At 46.8% G+C, this 19,534-nt stretch overlaps 1 protein-coding gene across 2 annotated transcripts in view; it reads left to right on the top strand.

The window, feature by feature from the left end:
• The first annotated feature begins 1,578 nt into the window (after positions 1-1,578).
• The window catches only part of Grhl1 (grainyhead like transcription factor 1), a 44,372-nt gene continuing 26,416 nt past the window's right edge, over positions 1,579-19,534 (top strand). The window contains exons 1-8 of one of the 2 annotated variants that reach the window (XM_034514380.2): positions 1,579-1,761; positions 5,232-5,421; positions 7,175-7,245; positions 10,324-10,714; positions 11,894-11,970; positions 13,545-13,701; positions 14,126-14,237; positions 15,573-15,667. In XM_034514380.2, the coding sequence (XP_034370271.1) occupies positions 1,742-1,761; positions 5,232-5,421; positions 7,175-7,245; positions 10,324-10,714; positions 11,894-11,970; positions 13,545-13,701; positions 14,126-14,237; positions 15,573-15,667 (1,113 nt within the window). In that variant the 5' untranslated portion in view covers positions 1,579-1,741. The remainder of the gene's footprint in view (positions 1,762-5,231; positions 5,422-7,174; positions 7,246-10,323; positions 10,715-11,893; positions 11,971-13,544; positions 13,702-14,125; positions 14,238-15,572; positions 15,668-19,534) is intronic. The other variant, XM_034514381.2, reaches the window with a different exon arrangement.

The following is a 19,534-nucleotide window of genomic DNA, read 5'->3' as shown; positions in this document are numbered from 1 at the left end:
TTTTTTTTTTTTTTTTTTAAGATTTATTTATTTCATGTATGTGGGTACACTGTCACTGTCTTCAGACACACCAGAAGAGGGCATTGGATCCCATTACAGACGGTTGTGAGCCACCATGTGGTTTGCTGGGAGTTGAACTCAGGACCTCTGGAAAAGGAGTCAGTGCTCTTAACCACTAAGCTGTCTCTCCAGCCCTTGGAGACACTCTTTAACTTGTTCTTTGGGTCTCAGAGAATCCTGTTAATTTGAACACAAAGGCATCTAGGATTCAAACACTTCTCAGTGTTCCATCATCCCAGGCCATGCTTCTGGTTACTATTTATCTTTTACTTATATTTTTGAAATTGCCTCCTACTGATTCCCTACCATTCAGTGGTCAGCTTATTTTAAAACACAAGTGAAGTCTGTCTATGCCCTACCCCAAGCCCTTCAAAACATCTTCACTTAAGGCCTTACAGAAACCTGAGGGGCTCTACAGTTTGCACCCCTGCCCAGTTACTCTCTGGCCACACTCTCCCAGCTCTGCAGTGGATACACTGATGCCCCCTCTATCCTGGTCCATGGCTGTGCCTTCACCCACGTGAAGTGTGCTGGATGCCCACCCCTCATCATCTTCATCTCTAAGCCTAGGGAGCTCCACTCTACTTTCCCCATCCACCTGCAGAGATTGCCATCTCTTGGCACACCAAAGGAGTCATCGTGACTCCCAAACTAGGATGCTCTAGGAAGCAGAAAAATTTGCCTGCTCTTGTCTCTACTTTGTCCTCGGTGTCTAGAACCCTGCCTGCACTGTAGTAAGCCTGTGGCTGAGGTTAAAGAAACCGACCCATAGGAGGAAAAAAAAAAAAAAAAAAAAAAAAAAAAAAAAGATAAAAATGGTCGAAGGATATGGGAGGCAGAGGTGGAAACTAATCTGGAGCTGGCAAACAGAAAGACCACACAGGTAGTAGCTGGTTGAGGACGCTAAAGTCCAAATGCACCTCTGAGCAGATAAAGAGCCAAGCGAGTATACATGCCCTCAGGAGGGTGGCGGGGACCCCTGGAGCTTGGGAAGGTGGCTTAGATTGACGCTCTTGACACTTGGTAGGTACCCAATAAACAGGGACCGCTGGCCGGGGAAAGATGGGCTATCAAGGGGCTGTGCAGATTTGCGACTGTCACACAGTGGACACTCAGAGATGAACCAGAAGGAAACCTCCAAACCTGCACAGCTGCAAAGAAATTCCCTAGGTATTTCCCAGGCAGAGGCCTTAGGGCCGGGGAACTGACCGCGAGCGAGAACTGGAAGGTGAGACGCGCCCACGCGGGTGCGCGCCGAAGCCTCCCGGCGCCGGCGGCACTACCGGCCGGCGCCACCGGGACCAGCCGCGCGCAAGCTCCCCAGCGCCGCCGAGCACCGCCGAGCACCGCGTGGCCCCCGCCCTCCGGTCCGGCCCTCAGGCTCCACCCCAGACCTCCATCTCACCAATCAGGAGAAGCTCCCCGCCTCCCAGTTCCAGAAGCCCCGCCCTGGGCCGGCGCGCCGCCAGCCAATGGGAGGCCGAGCTCAGCGCCCAGTGCGCGCAACCCGCGCCGAGCCGGCTCAGAGCGAGAAAAGCGAACCCAACCCGTCGGGGCCGCCGCTCCGGACCCACCGCCTGCCGCCGCGCGCCGCCCGCCGCCGCCTCCTCCCCCCCGGATCGGGTGTACTGTCCCAACCCGAAAGTCCAGTTCTGCGGCCCGGCAGCGGCGAGCGAGCGCGATGACACAGGAGTACGACAAGTGAGTGAGGCGCGGGCGCAAGTCCGGCCAGGGCCCGGGAGCCACCGCACCTGCCGCCGCGACGGCGCGGGCTCCGGGAGCTGCGAGGCCGGGCTGGGCGGGGCGAGGCGCGGGGGGACACCCGGCCAGCCGTCGGAGGGCTCCCGGATCCCGCGCTCATGGACCGGTGGGGACGGGTGGACCCCGGGCAGCCTGCTGTCACCTGCGGAGCTGCCCGGAGCGAGAGATCTAGGGGAAGGTTAAAGTGTCCGCTGCCCGCGCGTTTTCTTCTTCGCTGCGGCTGCTGTGTGAGAAATCTGCTGTGGGTGTTCTTGGGCCCTTGCATCACCGACGGTAATTACAGAAGACTATTTTTGCCGTTTGGGAATATCAAAAGGAAGAAACTTGCAAGCAGGGTGATAAAGCTAGAGACGACTCTCGAATCCGGATTGCTTTTTGGAGTTTGGGGCATAAGAAAGTAGCGAGAAATGTTTAGTGATTATGTAAGATGTGATCGGACATTGGCAGTACTTGTGTGTGTGCGGGGGGGGGGGGCTAGTTCTCGACTTTACTCGCAACTTTTCTATTAATATGAAGATGTTCTGAAAGATAGACTCTATCTTATCTCGGCTCAGTAAATCTGGAGCGGAGAATTGGTTTCCTAGTTAACTTGTTAAGGATGGATTTTTCTCATGCTTGTTTTCTGAAGGAGGTTAGCTGAGTGTGGACTCAGCAAGAGATTAATCTTGTCTTGTAGAAAATGAAGTTCAGTTAGTCCTCGGTTCTCCTTTTAGAATCCTGACCCATAACTCTTGAAGGTCTGAGGCTCACTTGAAAACACCCATGAACCTTCAGGGCCGGAGCAACAACTTGCTGGTCTTGAAGAAGTGGGGTGCAATTGTTCATGTTTTTATTTCTTTACTTACTGACTAGGCAAAAGTCCCAGCGCCAGCCTCTTGGCTTTAAGCATACTTTGGAAATATAAAATGCCTTCAGGGTAATTGCAGACATAAAGCCACTTGGAAAATATTTATTTTCTGATGCTTGTACCAATGTTGGATGAGATGGGAGAAGGGAAGCTTGAAAAACTAGCATTACGACTGTTGAATGAGCCAACTGCTGTCAGAGTCTTCTGGAAGTGGCTATTAGACTATTAATAATAGCTCAGAAGTACACCAGGGACTCTCACCCGGGAACTGCCATCCTCTGTCTGCCTCAGGACCCAAAGGCTTGCCGGGAATGTCAGTTTGTGTATTTCTTTCTTTGGATAAAACTTGAGATTTGTAAAGATGAGTCTTCTTGATTGTTTTTATATTTCAAATAATAAGCTGCCTCCAGATGTAAACCCTTACGTTCGTCTTTTTTCCTCCCATTTTCAAAGATGTCCTTTTTTTTTTTTCCTTCTTCTAAATCTATATCTGTTTTTGAAGGATTTGGGTGACTGCCAAGCCCTAACCTTTTTTGATTACTTGAGAAGATAATCAGACTTTCTCCACTCACTTTTAGAAAAGGTAGGTCACCTCTAGGCCATTTACATATTTCATTCGTGTGTTGCAATGAGAACTGGGCCTGGACAGCCATCATTCAGACAAGTTCCAGACACCTCCTTTCTTGTTCCCTCACACACAAAAAAGTACTGCCTCGTCTTGCTAAAGTCAACGTTCCGTTTTTTCTTTCTATTGACTTATTAAATAGTACCAGCTGAGCAGTTGTTGAGACTGTTGACATTGCCAGTTTTGGGAATCAGTAGTGTTTGCTTGGATCGTTTAAATTAAATCTCCTGTAATGCCCCACTAAAATCACCATTCATTTTCTGCATTTTTCCCACAAACTGCACTGTTAACATGAAATAGTCCTTGCCTGGTGTGAAAAACTAATAAAGATTTTATTTATTTGGGGGGAAGGGAGCACTGGGGATTAAGCCCAGGAAGCCCCTAACCCGGAGTAGAGAAGTCACATGCACAGAACCTTAGCTGTGCCATTCAATCCTAAAACCTAGTAAAGTATTTTTTTTTTTACATTTTATTTATTTTATTTTATGAGTTTGTGTTGGCACTCCCCTAACCCTCTCAACATTTACTCTCTCTCTCTCTCTCTCTCTCTCTCTCTCTCTCTCTCTCACACACACACACACACACACACACACACAGAGAGAGAGAGAGAGAGAGAGAGAGAGAGAGAGAGAGAGAGAGAAGACAACTCGTAGCAAGACATTTCTATCTGCCATGTGGGTTTTAGAAATTTAACTCAAACACCTTTATCAGCTGACCATCTTACCAGCCAATGAAGATTTTTAAGTGATTAATTTGCCTCTCGAGTGTGTGTGTGTGTGTGTGTGTGTGTGTGTGTGTGTCTGTCTGTCTGTCTGTCTGTCTGTGTGTCTGTGTCTGTGTCTGTAAAGGTCAGAGGATAACTTGAAGGGATCTTTTCTCTTCTTCCACTGTTTAGGTCCCAGGATGGACCTTCAGGCCATCAGACTCACGAGCAAATGCCTTTACCCCTTGAGCCATCTTCCCCAGGCCCATGTAAAGATTTTAAAATCCTAACTGTACACCGTTTTTTTAAACGCTGATTTTCCTTCTGCGCCTTCATTTGTTGCAGGCTGAGTGTTTATCTCTAAGATGAGCAGTTCACTCCCATGCTAAAAGATTATGCTGCTTTATTGATTTATAGTCCCCTTTGGCTACATTCCAGGCCCTTCTGCTGGTAACAGTAGAGTCTTGTAACTTTCTCATATACCCTGAAGGATTGAGTGAAACGTCCCTTTTGCCTTCCGTCCCTTCTTCTTGCCCATTTCTTGGAAGGAGCTGTTTAAAGTCATGGCATTCGCAGTGGAAGAGGGAAGTGACCTGTAGCAGCGGGCTCGAGTGTGACTGAACAGTATCCGTGCCTCGCCGGATCCCCACATGTGCTGTTGGAACATATTCAAATAGCCCTGTGTCTTCCTGGGGCCATTTTTGGATTTTGACAAATAGTATCACCTCAGTGTCTCTGATGGGGGTCCTTAGTTCTGCCTTGCTTTCTGAGCGTGACGCCGTCTGACTTACTAAGGCTATTGATGTAGCTAACATGAGATAAAGTCATTTAAAATACTCCTTAGGAAAGTGTTTTGTAAACCAAATCTGATTTTTCTGAACTTTTTTTAAAAATTTATTTCAAAATGATCTTTAAGAGGAGTGTGGACACCATTTCACTTCATTTATTGAGTTTCCTTCAGACAGACTTTCAGAAGCTGTTGGTATTTAATTGACTGCAATGCAGGAGATGGAACCCAGTGCTTTGGCCGTGCTGAGCAGTGGCCCTGCCACTGGGCTGCCTCCCACTTGTAATTATATCCTGGCACAGGGCCGTGTGTCCTATTTTAGAGGAATGTCAAAGAACTGTTTGTTCAGGTTTTTTTTTTTTTTTTTTTTTTTTTTTTTTTTTAACAGCTTGTAAGCTATCTTGCTGTAGGAAGTATGGATTTAACTTTTGAATTTCTTCCTCTGAAGCAAAAGGCCAGTGCTGGTTCTTCAGAATGACGCCGCCGTTTACCCGCAGCGGCGCTCCTACACCAGTGAGGATGAGGCCTGGAAGTCGTTCCTGGAAAACCCTCTCACCGCGGCGACCAAAGCCATGATGAGCATCAATGGAGACGAAGACAGCGCAGCCGCACTGGGTCTGCTCTATGACTACTACAAGGTAGGCTGTGGGCTCTTTACAGCCTCGAACGAACGCCGTGCTCAGACGCACCTGACTCAGCAGCCTGTAAAACAGTCATTTGTGGGTGGAATGTCAGGCTGCTTGCTTCTCTAGTGACTATAAATAGTTTAATAAGTCCTCCAGCTTTTGGTGGTTCAAAGCCGAGCATCTACGATCATAGAATCAAAGGGTGGTTTTTAAAACGGCTGCTCTGGCCCTCGCTGAAGGAGACGCTGCTAATAAAAGAAGGTAGTAGCCTGTCTCCCACCAGTTTGAATATTTTAACAAACCTGGTTCTTGGTGCCATGGAAAGGGCTTGTTGCTGACTGACCTGTGCGCCCCCCTTCCGGGTAGTCAGGGTGACTGCCTTGTCTGTAGCTGCTATTACGAAGCCTTGGGAGCTGGTGGGGGAAGTGTACACTTTTACAATTCTGCGACCTGGTTCTAAGATCAGAATACATTTCTAGACCGCTGAATTAGTCTTAACTCTCAAGTATACTATGTGTGGGTTTTTCCTACCATTCTGCCTCATGGTTCTTAATGGAATTCTAGTAATTGAGCTGCCACCCACTGGTGACCTGTGTCATACTGGACACAGGACGTAAGTCCAGCCTGTGTTTCACTTTTGACTCTCAAGCCCAGCAGCTCAGATGCATTCAGTTAGGGTTTCAGCCCCAGTCCATTTCCAGCCACAGACTGGTGCTGGGGAGTGGCCTGCGTTTGCTTTTTCCTTGGCATCGTCCAGCAGCAGATGCCCAGGGATGGCCATTTGAGTTGGTTGGTCATAGGCATCAGTTGTTATTACTTGATAACTAGCAATGCTTTAAAAACAGATTGCTAATCAGTCAGACAGTACTTAGTGTTATCTTTTTTTAAAAAGATCTATGTAATTTTAGTTACGTGTATTCATATGAGGATGTATGGGCAAATTTCTCTACAGGAGTGCAGGTGCCCTTAGAGGCTAGAAGAGGGAGTTGGATCCCCTGAACTGGACTTACAGGTGGTTGTGAGCTGCCTACTGTGAGTGTTGCGTCCCAAACTCCTGTGCAAGGGCAACGTGTACTCTTAACCCCTGAGCTGTCTCTCAGGCCCCTTTATTTTGTTGTTAATGGTGAAATATGAAGGAATTCTTGCAGGGCTAAGCACCACACACATCTCAGCAACACGTGTGCACCTGTTTGGACTATGTCTCAGGTGGTCTAATGTCACAGCGTACCCAGTGTCATTTGTCAGCTTTTCAGCTCTGAGTCAAAGAAAAGAGGAGTCAGACAAGGAGTGGAATGGAGCTGGAGAGATGGTTCAGCAGTTAAGAACTGCTGCTTCAGAGGACCCCGGTTCAGTTCCCAGCACCCACGTGGTGGCTCACAACCACCTCTAAGTCCAGTTCCAGGGCATCCGATGTACTCTTCTGACCCTGGACACTATTCACTCATGGTGTATACAGACGTAGGTACAGGCCAAACGTTCATACACACACACAAAATAAAATACATATCTTACAGTTTTAAAGAAGAAAGACATCTCTACTCCCACTATAAAGTAAGTTTGTGATACCGTGAGTCCGTTCGGCAGTGGCTCTTTACCGGTTGCTGTGATGACCAGACTGTAGGGGCAGATGCTGCCCAGAGCTCAGCAGATAGTCAGGAGATGAGTGAACCAGTGAGCCTCCTGAGGAATAAGAGGTTGCTCCTTCAGGTGAAGGCTTCTCACCTGGATAAGGACTGAGTCCCTCTTACTGGTGTTAACACTTTAGGTTCCCAGGGAGCGCCGGTCATCAGCTGTAAAGCCTGAGGGAGAGCACCCAGAACCAGAGCACAGCAAAAGGTAAGTGCTTCACAGGACAGCACAGCAGACAGGTGGATACACTGGATACAGGTGAAGAGGCGGGCGGTGTCAAGCAAACCTGGGAAGCGCCTGATGGATGAGATGGTAGAGTAACCTGTCATCTCATGGTCACATTCTGTTACTGATTTGTCTCTGTTACTCTGAGACGTTATCTGTTTATTTGGACTGTGTCCCCTTTCTAAACTACATAAACATCAACCTCCACTGTCTGGAGGGAGGTTTTAATAAAAATCTGAAGTGTTTGCTCATCTGTGTTGAGACCCTCTAACAGGAGATGAGACAGGGGGATGTATCTTTAAAAACAAACAACAACAACAACAACAACAAAACCCTGTGTGTGGTGACACATGCCTGTAAACCCAGCACCTGGGGGGGGCAGAAGCAGGAGGCTCAAGAGTTTTAGCCTGGACTCTTGGGGGAGCCTGTTGCAGACAAAGCAAGGCTTGGCACGCAGCTTGATGGTGGAGCAGTTGCCCGTGTGAGGCAAGGTGCTAGGTTCAATCCCAGATCTGCAAAGAAGAGAAGTTAAGTACCAATGGCTCTTGGATGATTGTTGGAGTAAAAACCCAATGAATTAATGTCCGAACTCCTCTTGAAGGAGTCTTTTAAATATTTAGGTTAAGACTTTCATAAATGAATTAAGACTCAACTGTATGGCTGTGAAACATTTTTGAAAGACACATTTTACACTTACTTTGTGTGCATAAACCTGTTTGTACGTACCAAGGTGCACATACTGTAGTCAGAGAATAGCCTACGGGAAGGTCCTCTTGCCACTAAGTGGCTGCCAGGCATTGAACTCCAGTCATCAGTCTTGGGGGCAAGCACCTCTACCCATTGAACCATCATGCTAGCCCTAAAAACAGCTTTTAAATTGGCCCATGTTCTATTAGTAATGAAGACTAAAACAGCCGGGCATAGTAGCATATACCTGTAATCGTAGGGAGTCTGCAGCAGGAGTTCAAAGCCAGCCTGAGCTGTGTAGCTAGATTGTGTCTTGGGATTGGGGAGAACAACAGAAATTGACTTAAGGAATGAGAAACAATTCATATTCCACACTCCTGACAATTATTTCTTTACTGTGGTTGTGGTCAGTTGCAGATAGATTTTGGAAGTAAGCATTTATTCCACATAACTTTTTTCATAAATATTTTCCATATTGCTGTTTAAATCTTAATAATTATTTTTGGCCAGCAGCTTATTTATAGGTTTTGTCTATTTCTTTACTTTTTATTATGAATCCTTTCAAACACAGCAACAGGAGAAATGTAGGCGCCAGGCTCAGCAGCTCTCATGCTGAAACTGTTCTCTCTTTCTTAAACAGTCAAATTAATTTATGTCTTGTTTTATGTCCTTTTGCTGGAGAGTCCTGGAAAATGTACTGATTTTTGCAGCCATTTCTAGTCTTTTGCAATGACAAAGCCACAGTGAAACCTTTGATTCTCTGTCCCAAGTTGTCCTGATTGTCTGGAGCTTTGAGTCCTCATGACTTTGAGCTAAGGCTCCCTGACATTTTCTTTAGGATCAGTTCTCAGGAGTAGATTTACAGTTCAGGGCTTGAATAAGTTTTGCTGATCCTGAGATGTGTAAAATCGCCGTTGTTTTCTTCCGTTGTGTTCCTTTGGTTTGTAACATTTAAAGGGGACTTTAAAAACACAGTCATGGACCAGAGAAGCTTGGTGACCGAGCACTTGCTAAGCACGGACAGGGCTCTGCATTCCACCCCCAGGATCAGGAAAAAAAGACAAAGCAAAAACATTTTTAAAAAGCCTCACATCTGGGGCTTGGGAGGCAGCCTGGCAGGTAAAGGCCATGCTGGCCTGGGTTCTTTCTGTGGGACCCAGCTAAAGAGTGAAGGATAGCACTCTCCACAGATGACTTCTGACCTCAGTGGGCTGCCACATACATCACACTCGTGCACATGCACATGTGTGTGCACACACATATAAGTACACAATCATGTACACACATATACACACAAACATACACAAAATATTTTTAAAACTAAACATTCATATTACACAAATATTAAACCACAATTAATTTTATATAAAGCATCTGTTGATAAAGTATGATAGTGAGTTTTCCTTGGAAACGACAGTATCAATATTAGAAAGTGATGCTCAGTAAGGCTTGCTTGTGAGCATCTGTGTACCAGGTGTTGTTTCCTGAATCCCATCCTCAGCACCCATCTGAGAGGACAGACACCTACTGCACTACTCAAACCTAGACAAAACCTAGGCAGAGGGAAACTCAGTGAGGAATTGCCTCCAGCAGATTGGCCTATGGGCATATTTCTGGGGCAGGCGCTTTGCTGATAGTTGATTGATGTAGGACAGCTCGGCCCACTGTGGGTGGCGCCATCCTTAGGCAGACCTGGGCTTTCTTATAAAGAAAGGTAGCTGGGCAAGTAGAAGCAAGCCAGTAAGCAGTATTCCTCCATAGTTTCCTTGAGTTCCTGCCACGGCTTTCCTTGATGATGGACTGTAACCTGCAGGCCTTTCCTCCTCCAAGTTATTTTTGGTCTTATTGTTTTTATCACAGCAACAGAATTGCAATCTGGGACAAATTGTTTTTACTTTTCATAGATAAGAATGGAGTCCTGAAAAATAGCTTGCTCAAGCTGACACAAAATTTGAATCTAGGTGATCTTGCTCCAGGATTTGTGATTCTAATCCAACTGATCATTTGCACTTAAAGCTTCAGATTTATAATAAAATACAAGGATCTGCATTAGGATTGCTGGGGAGAGCACGTACTAGAGGAGAGCTGGCGGTCACTGCATTTCAGAGCAGTGAAAAGCTTTTGCTTTTGGGTTTTCTTGACTGATGTCTTCACACCAGGACTGGGCCCATAATCCATTTTCTATTTAGTTAGCTTCTGTCAAATGTATTGCTACGGTGGGGAGCCCAGATCATCAGGGTGTGTGGTGTCCTAGAGTATGTGCTAAGTATGTATAAAACCCTGGGTTCAGGCCCCAACACCTGCTCCTCCCAGGTCCTTAATGCATTGTATCGTCAGGGTTGAAACTACAATGTCCTTTCTCCTTTCCTGAAGAAGCAGTATACCAAGTGTGACGGAGCAGCCCCTCATTTCTGCTGGAGAAAACAGGGTGCAGGTGCTGAAAAACGTGCCCTTCAACATCGTCCTCCCCCATAGCAACCAGCTGGGCATTGACAAGAGAGGCCACCTGACAGCTCCTGATACAACAGTCACTGTCTCCATAGCAACCATGCCTACCCACTCCATCAAGACAGAAATCCAGCCCCATGGCTTTGCTGTGGGAATCCCCCCAGCCGTGTACCACTCTGAGCCCGCCGAGCGTGTGGTGGTTTTTGACCGGAGCCTCAGCGCGGACCAGTTCAGCTCTGGCACTCAGCCTCCCAATGCTCAGCGGAGGACTCCAGACTCCACCTTCTCCGAGACCTTCAAGGAGGGCGTTCAGGAGGTACAAAAGACAAAAACATCTTCCTAAGACAGCGAGCGGCATGTTTGTCTAAGTATTGAGTTCCACCTTTTCCTGGTTATGTAAGCTTGAAACTTAGCCCAGAATGTGTGGATCAGGAATAAAAGATTTTTTTTTTAAGAGAAAGGCCTGTAGGTATAATTTGTAAGCTAAACCTACAAATCCAAAAATTATCATCAAGGGCACATGGGTAATCTTACCAACAGCTGAGTTAACAATTATGGTTTCTGCTAAGAGATTTGCAGGGGAGAGAGAAAGGGAGCCCGTGCGTAATCTTCCACTGACTACAGTGCGTCCTCATAGGATTTCTTCAGCTTTCATCTTAAGCCCATGCGAGCTCCTGAAGCTAGCCTAGCATGACAGCTCTGGCATGTGCCCGCTGGGTGCTACTTGATTAGTGGCATGATCCAGAGTCGGAAGTGGTCCTTGGTACATCCTATAGACTTTACATATGAGTTCTGCAGAGTTCTCAGTGTCTGGTTATGCACATAGGGTGTTGGAAGCAGTACTTACTGCTGCTGTAGGGTCCTTTAAGTATAGAACTGACACTGCACTGGAAAGGGTAGCAGGCTTGCCCAGCCCTGGTGCAAACTTGACACATGGCCCTTGTATTTGGGCTGCAGATTCTAGACTCCCAACATGTGATGTGGGAAAGATAAGGAAAGAAAAAGAGTGCATCTCAGGGACTTAGTGGAGTGTGTGTGTGCACGCATGCACCATATATATGGATATAGATATAGTTATGTGTGTGTATAGTGGCATGAATGGTATATAAAATTAGACATTTACTTTTATTTATTATTTTTCATTCATTCGCTCATTTAATTGTTTATTTATTTATGGTTTGGTTTTTTTGGGGTTTTGTTTTGGTTTTTTTGGTTTTTTTTTTTTTTTTTTTTTTTATACAGGGTTTCTCTGTGTAGCCCTGGCTGTTCTAGAACTCACTCTATAGACCAGGCTGGCCTCAAACTCAGGGAGAGCCTCCTGCCTCTGCCTCCTGAGTGCTGCGATTAAAGGCTTGTGCTGCCACTGCCTGGCTGATAGTTACTTTTGTTTTTAATTTATTTTTAAAAAATAGATCCAGGATTTTTGTTTTGAAACGAGTCCCTGGATTTTAGTAACCATGGTGACGGTGTTGGGCTCACTCCATTGATATTTCAGGTCTTCTTCCCCTCGGAACTCAGCCTTCGGATGCCGGGCATGAATTCAGAGGACTATGTGTTTGACAGTGTTTCTGGGTAACAGTTGTCTTTTTGTTTGACTTTTGGCTTTTCGGCATCTGTGGTCATTTCCCTCTGGTGTGTCGGTCCTGACAAATCTGAGGTGGCTCTGGCTTGCTCTCACCTTCCTCTGACTCCACCAGCGGGAGCCTTATCTTGGGTAGGGGACTTTGGATGTGGTGATCCGGTGTGGGACTCTGGTTTTCGGTTTCCTCAACTCCTGGTGTTGGTTACTTTTTCCTTCCCTTTCCTTCTTTGGTGTGAGGGATGGAACCTGAAGGGAGGGCTGGGGATTAAGGTAGATCACTGTGACCCTGCTGCTCCCAACACTATGCAGAGAGTGTTATTATCCTTGTTAATGATAAAATAAACAAATGTAACTTTTTTTCCCTCCGACTTGGCAACTTTGTTTTAGCTTAGCAAAATTGCACCACACTCTGGAAATAGGAGCACTTTCTAGGTTCATGAGAAGTATATAAACACCTCAAGATCTTTTTAAGGTCTAGGATTTTTTTTTTTTTTTCATTCTATGTGCTTCTTCCTTTATAAGCATGTCCCGAAGTACAAGAATCGCAGACTCACAAACACTAGGATTTGGGGTAAAGCTGGCAGGCTTTCTCAGTGACATATCAGATAGTAAATATTTTAGGCTCTGTAACCTCTCTATAGGTTTTTGACTGCCCAGCTTTGCTGTCATAATGAAAAGTGGTCCACAGATAAGGCATAAGCAAGTGGTGTGGCTATGCCCTAATAAAACCTTATTTATAAGCTGGTTTGATGACCAGTTTCCAGTTTAGGGAGGCTCTGAGCGGCTGTGTAAAGTAGCAGGAAACACAGGCAATTGTGGAGTGCCTGCTTAGAGATAGATTGCAGGCAGAAGCAACAAGAGAGTTGTCAGCTAAATGGCTAAATGCAGAACTCTCAGCCCCTGTTAACAACCTTTACCCCGGGGGCTGGAGAGATGGCTCAGTGGTTAAGAGCACTGACTGCTCTTTCAAAGGTCCTGAGTTCAATTCCCAGCAACCACATGGTAGCTCACAACCTGTAATGGGGTCCGATACCTTCTTCTGGTGTGTCTGAAGACAGCAACGATATACTCACACACAAAATAAATAAATCTTTAAAAATATGTGATGGGTATTGGGGGTCATTAAATTAAAAAAAAAAAAACTTTACCCTATAAATTCCAGATTGATAGCAAGCCCCTTGGGGTTCCTTCCACCACCTGCCTGGTTCCTGATATTGTTTGTGTCCCAAGTGTCCAAATATCTACCTGTGAACCTTACATCATAGAACTTCTAGTCAGTATTTCGTAGCCCACTTAGTTTCCTGTCACTAAGCCCTGGGGTTTAGGATCTTGCTTATCAAGTGAAGGGGGGAAGTGCTGCTCCTAACATAGCATGGTCAGCTGGATGTTTGCTGGTGGCCTACTGTCAGAACTGCCACCCCCACCCCAAACACACACACACATACACACACACACACACACACACACACACACACACACACACCATAGCACTTTAGGACTGCACCGAGGTGTCCAGGAAGCTTCCAAAAGACTGGCCCAGACCTGTTGCTTCTTTGTCCTATAGGAACAACTTTGAGTATACCCTAGAAGCCTCAAAGTCACTTCGGCAGAAGCAAGGGGACAGCACTATGACATACCTGAACAAAGGCCAGTTCTATCCTGTCACCTTAAAGGAAGTGAGCAGCAGTGAAGGGATCCACCACCCGATCAGCAAAGTTCGAGTAAGTTCTATACCTGATTCTGTTCTCCAGGAAGCCTTGTCGGGTGATACTAGGTCCTGACGCTTCCAGGTGTTTGTAACTGCATAAAGCCTGGAAAGGGCCCAGCTGTGTGGTTTGTTTTTAAGGATTATTTGCACTTTTCTTCCTGTGTCTCTGAGTGTGTGTGCATAGGTACAGATGTCCTTGGAAGCCATTCTATTCCCTGGAACTGGAGTTACAGGCTGTTGTAAGAGGCCTGTTTTAAGTGCTGGGAACAGAACTCAGGTCGTTTGGGAGAGCAGCAAGTGTTTTTAACCACTGGTCAATCTCCCTAGTCCCCCACAGTCTTGCTTTAAGCCATAACTCTATGATCTAACAACAAGTGCCTTTCTCTGATGCTGTTCACCCCTGGTGTCCTCATGCTGCACCTCGTTCTCATTCCCAGAGTGTGATCATGGTGGTTTTTGCTGAAGACAAAAGCAGGGAAGACCAGCTAAGACACTGGAAGTACTGGCACTCCCGTCAGCACACGGCCAAACAGAGGTGCATTGACATTGGTGAGTGGCCCAGAAGCCCACCGTCATCCTCACAGGCTCCAGTGCCCAGCTTGCCAACTCCAATTACTTTTGGCAATAATGAACTTCCTGCCGAAAGCATTTGAATTTTGATGCCAGCCACAGACGTGTTCCAGGCAGTGTCCTGTGGCTCTTGGAATTAGGGCTCTGTCCTCACTTCCTCCACAGGCCCGTGCCCAGGTAGTGGCTTTCCACGTGACTCTGCAGCCAGGAACATTAGCCAGCTAGCGTAAGAGTGTCCAACTTTCAGCCTACTTTTTTTTTTTTTTTTTTTTTTTTTTTTTGGTTTTTCGAAACAGGGTTTCTCTGTGTAGCCCTGGCTGTCCTGGAACTAACTCTGTAGACCAGGCTGGCCTCGAACTCAGAAATCCGCCTGCTTCTGCCTCCCAAGTGCTGGGATTAAAGGCGTGTGCCACCACTGCCGGGCCCTACATTTCTTTTTATCCCCTTCTCTGCTGTTCTAGGGATGGAACCCAGGACTGCCCACATGGCAGGCAAGCACTCCATCCCAGAGCTCCATCCCCCGCCCAGTCTGCACGGTTTGAGAGGCATAATGTCTTCTTTAGCTCATTATCTGGCTTTTATTTAGAGATGATGATAAAGAGATTTCCAAATGGACCAAAAGACATCACTTGTCAGCTATGCCCTGAGCTAGCTTGCTCATATTGTTAGTCTGTGATAACCCAGTGATGGATGCCTAGGGTATAACTCTACAACACCTCTGTTCCCTTCCGGTTTCCAGTCTCACCCAGCACCATCATCTACATCCCAGATGGCCATCCATCCGAGGGCTTCAGTTTACCTTGTTAAATTCTCAGGCTCTCTTTTTTGTAAGAACAAAAAGAGCTGGATTTGTTGGGACAAGGTCTTTAGGTCTAGCTCAGGCTGGGCTCAAACTTACTGCATAGCCCAGGCTGCCATTGAATTTACAGCAAAAACTTCCTGCTTTGGCCTGCCAATTTCTAGGTTATAAGCTTGCGCCTCCACACCCAGCTTAGAAGAACTGAGTTCTAGTCTTGGTTCCACAGATAATGTTTTGGGATGTTGGGGCCATTGGTTTAACTTTTTAGATTTAAACTTCCTAATTTGGACCCAATGATATGGGATTAACTATGTTTAAGCCTCAACTAAAAAAAGAAAAAACATTTCTGTGATTTTTTTTCCTCCTTTATTTTTCAATTTCTTTCGTTCCAACAAAATGTTCATTTAAGTCATCCAGCGGATGATGCAGAAAACTGAGTATGCCTAGGCCTGCTCTGAGTTCTCACTGAGACGAACCGTCGTGACTTTCCTTTTCTTGTTGGTTGCTTCACATAGCTGACTACAAAGAAAGCTTCAATACCATCAGCAACATTGAGGAGATCGCTTATAATGCCATTTCCTTCACCTGGGACATCAACGATGAGGCGAAGGTACGTCATAACGTCCAGGGTGCGTCTCGTCCCTGCCAGCTGTCTAGAAAATGGGAGGAGCTTCAAGACTTCACAGCTGATCTATTTTGCAGTTTTCCCTTTCTTTCCCTCCTGTCCGTTCCCACCCCCTTCCAAAGCTGCATTTTTCTTGCCATCTCTCAACACAAATGTGAACCCTCCAGGCTGAGCTGTCACCTGGTAATGCCCCGTCCTGTCTGACCCCCAGTCTCACTCGGGCCCCCATTCATCTGGCTTTACTTCCTCATCTGGACAGTAGCATCTGCACCTTCCCCTCCCTCCTGCACGGGTGACAGAAGGATTGGTGCTGCAGCAATTCCTCCAGCCCGTCGCGGTTCCTGCACGAGGGCTAGATCCATGTTGCCAGTGGTTACCAAACAGCAGTGGAGATTCTTCCGCCTCATGCAGTGCACAGTTGCCTCAGATTCAGAGGGTCACTTGGATGATTGTCTGTAGGGACAAGCAAGCATATTCTTAAGTTACATCTCCTTTCCCACCATGGTCTTTCCATTTTCTTCATTAAAATTTTTAGAGTTTTGCTAGTTGGTGGTGGTGCATACCTTTAATCCCAGTTCTCAGGAGGCAGAGGCAGGGGGACCACTGTGAGTTCCAAGCCAGCCTCCTCTACATAGAGAGTTCCAGGTCAGCCAGAACTACATAATAGTGGGTACCTGTCTCAAAAAAAAGGAAGGGGGGGGTGAAGTTCTGTCTCCCTTCTCCCGTGCCATAGTGGTTGTATATAAGGCACAGGCACACACTTCCACTACAGGAGACAGTCTACAGGAAGCTCTGGTGCTGTGACAGCTCTACTGCCAGCCCACACCGCTCCATGCAGACGTCAGGTAGCTGCTCCATCCAGAGCTGGGTACTGGGTTAATTTTAGCGGGGCTGCCTCGGGAAGCAAGCATGCCACTTCCTGAATGTTTGTCTCAGTTATGTGGAAATCTAAAACTGCAGTAGGATTTAGCACATGACTTCTAAGAAGCCCTGTAAGAGGAGATGGCCGCGCTCACTGGGTGCTTCTGATCTCAGGCTCCTGAGAAGCGCTTCCTGTTTCACACTGGGAAACCATGAAGTGAAGCAGTTAGCTCCTGGTAAAGCACTAAGCTCTCTGTTCTGACTTGCGGCATGATTTAGGTGACCTGTGCCACCTAAATCAGTTTTGGTTTTTGTGCTTTTCCTTTGGTTTGGTTGGTTGTGGGCTTTTTGTTGTTGGTTTTTTGGTTTTTGTTTTTGTTTTGCACCTTTACTACCATTGAGAAAGCAAAAGGCTGATGGGGCCAGTTCTGCTGTCTGTTGGGTGTGGCCAAGATTAATAAGCACTTGTCAGAGCCTGGGAGCTCTTGGCTGGAAGGACCTGCATATGGGTAGGGTGCTTTGTTTGCATGATGTGTCACTCTCGAGGGTGGGAGTAACAGGGCTGAGAAAACAGGGACAGCGGGCTGTGTGCTGGAGGCTGACAGGTACTTATTCCAGAGACAAATACTCCCTGAGGAGAGTCTTCCGTCTACTTAAAACAGGGAGGCAGAGCTGGCGTCCTCCTGTACCCAATCCAGAGCCCGCACTCAGCCCTCTCCTACTCCCTGGACATGGTGGTGCGCCATTTCTTAATGACCTTGCTCCCTGTTGAAGCTGACACCAGATATCAGTTTCAAGCATATGTTGGAATCCAGCAAGCAGATTCTTAGCTTTCCCCAGTCAAGTCCATGCCTCTGTTTTCAAACTTAAAGTAATTAATGCCTCAAGGTAACTAGAGTGAGTAGGTGTTCGCGCAGAATCCTGTACAGTCGGGTGTTTTGTTTACTTACTTATTTTATGCAAGCATCTACCTACTTAAGTGGCTCCCTTTCTTGTTCTCACTTCATTTTTAATTAATTCATTGTTTTCTTAGTAGTGCTGAGAATTAAACCCAGGGCTTCATGCTTGCTAGGCAAGCTATACCCTAGCCCAACATAAGTTAATTTCTGATTCTCTCCCACAGACGTCCAGGTTGGTGGACAATGTATGGAATTCTTTTGCTCTGATTTCTAATGGTAACACATATACTCTTTGCCATACCAGTATGAGTAAATCCAGAATTCCCATCCAGTATCTTCCTGTGAGTCCTATACATATGTATGTTCCTATACGTAGCTGTCTGCCTCTCACTTTGATGTCTCTGTTTTGAGAACAAACAAAGGCAAATCATGAATGTCTTGGCTCATGGACTACTTAGGAAAGCACTGCTCCAGCCTAGACTCAATTCACAGTGCGCCTCTGCACATGCAGGTCATGGATGCAAGCAGGAACCTGCTGGAGCCATGGAGGCATCAAGGGGAAAGATGTTCGTTTTTTAAAGCAGCAGCAGAAAGAGAAAACGAGGAATGTCTGGGTGTGGTAGTGCATGCCTTTTATCCCAGCATTCAGGAGGCTGAGACAGGTAAACCTTTTGAGCTGAAGCCAGACTGGTTTACGTAGCAAGTCCCAGGCCAGCTGCAGAATGAAGACATTCATTGGCAGCTGGGCATCTTTTAAAGCCTCAGAAGTCTACAGAAAGGTTACAGTTCAGCCGTTGGCCTTCCACTAGGCAGCCACCCCGGTTTGTACCTGAACACTGTAGCCAAGCTGGGCTGCTTAGGTGTGTGTTAAAAAGGACAAAGGCGGCATCCGCGTTTGAACCTTAAATGGAAGGCAAGGTGCTGAAGTGTAGGATTCGTAGGGTAAGAGATGAGGGGCCTCTCACCCAGAGAAGACAGGACAGGCAGTAAGGCACAAGCATAGAACAAGTTGGCTATGTGCTCGCCTGCATGGACAGTCCCTTGTGCAGGCAGGTTCCTTCCACCCTACAGGAGCCAGACTTCATCCAGCTAGTGGCCGACGTTACTAGCAAGGCTAGCTGCAGACTTCTAACCCCAGTTCTGGGGTCCAGGCTGTACCACTAGGACTGCGGCTCACATTAGGCCATGTGTTAAATGGACTTTTGTAGAGCAGCCTAAGATCTTGAGTGTAGCATCACCCTGTGGAGGGAGGATGCGGACTTTACACATGACATGCAGAGGCTAAAGTTTTCAATCAAGGTCTCACCTCTGCACAGTTCTAACTGGAGGGAAGAATTGTGGCTCTGCTGGTGCTCCTGGCTTAGATTCTACTCTTATCTGGTTTGGCTCATAAACCTTAATTAAGGGTTTACATTGACAGCAGCATTGGGATTTGATTAGGAAGCAGGAGTCGAAGAGTCTAAAAATAAATAGTGGGAAGAGAAGTTAGAGAGAAAACCACACTGTTTGGGTGACTGTCACAGGCAGTGCTGTGGTGGGATGCCCTGCCCTGTTCACATTCCACCCAGAACCATACACCATACACCATACACCATACAGGTGTTTGACCTTCTCTGGAGCCTGTGTACAGCTTGGTAAAACCAGGCACCCGAAAGACCAGTGCTAGACCCCGAGCTGGATAGCAAGTGCTCTGGGCCGGGGATTACTGTTTGAAGCTCTTGTTACCGGTAGGACAGCATTGCAGACTCACTGCAATTCACTGAAATTACTCTAGAAACACTTCAGCTGCTGAACCAAAAGCTTATATTGGATGGTAATCTGCAGCAGAGGAGTGGAAATTATAAACCAAAGAGCTGCTGCCTGGGAGTTCAGTGGTTCTGGACAACACCAAGGAAGGTTATGTGGCGGCTGCTGGGGAGTGGCTCTGATGACAACCAGAATGGTAAAGGAGTGGCAGTCAAGAGTGGACCAGGCCCCTCGAGTAGTCCGTACCAGAGAAAGGCTTGCAGAGAGCCTGGTATGCTTTGTGTGTTGTGTCTCCTGTGGCTTAAGGCTGTGCTCTTTGTGAGTTGCTGTCAGACCTCAAGCAGGA

This window comes from Arvicanthis niloticus, chromosome 11, assembly GCF_011762505.2.
Source record: "Arvicanthis niloticus isolate mArvNil1 chromosome 11, mArvNil1.pat.X, whole genome shotgun sequence".
NCBI classification, from domain to species: domain Eukaryota; kingdom Metazoa; phylum Chordata; class Mammalia; order Rodentia; family Muridae; genus Arvicanthis; species Arvicanthis niloticus.
The sequence above is the reverse complement of the archived record's forward strand: the minus strand, read 5'-3'. Positions and strand labels throughout refer to the sequence as shown.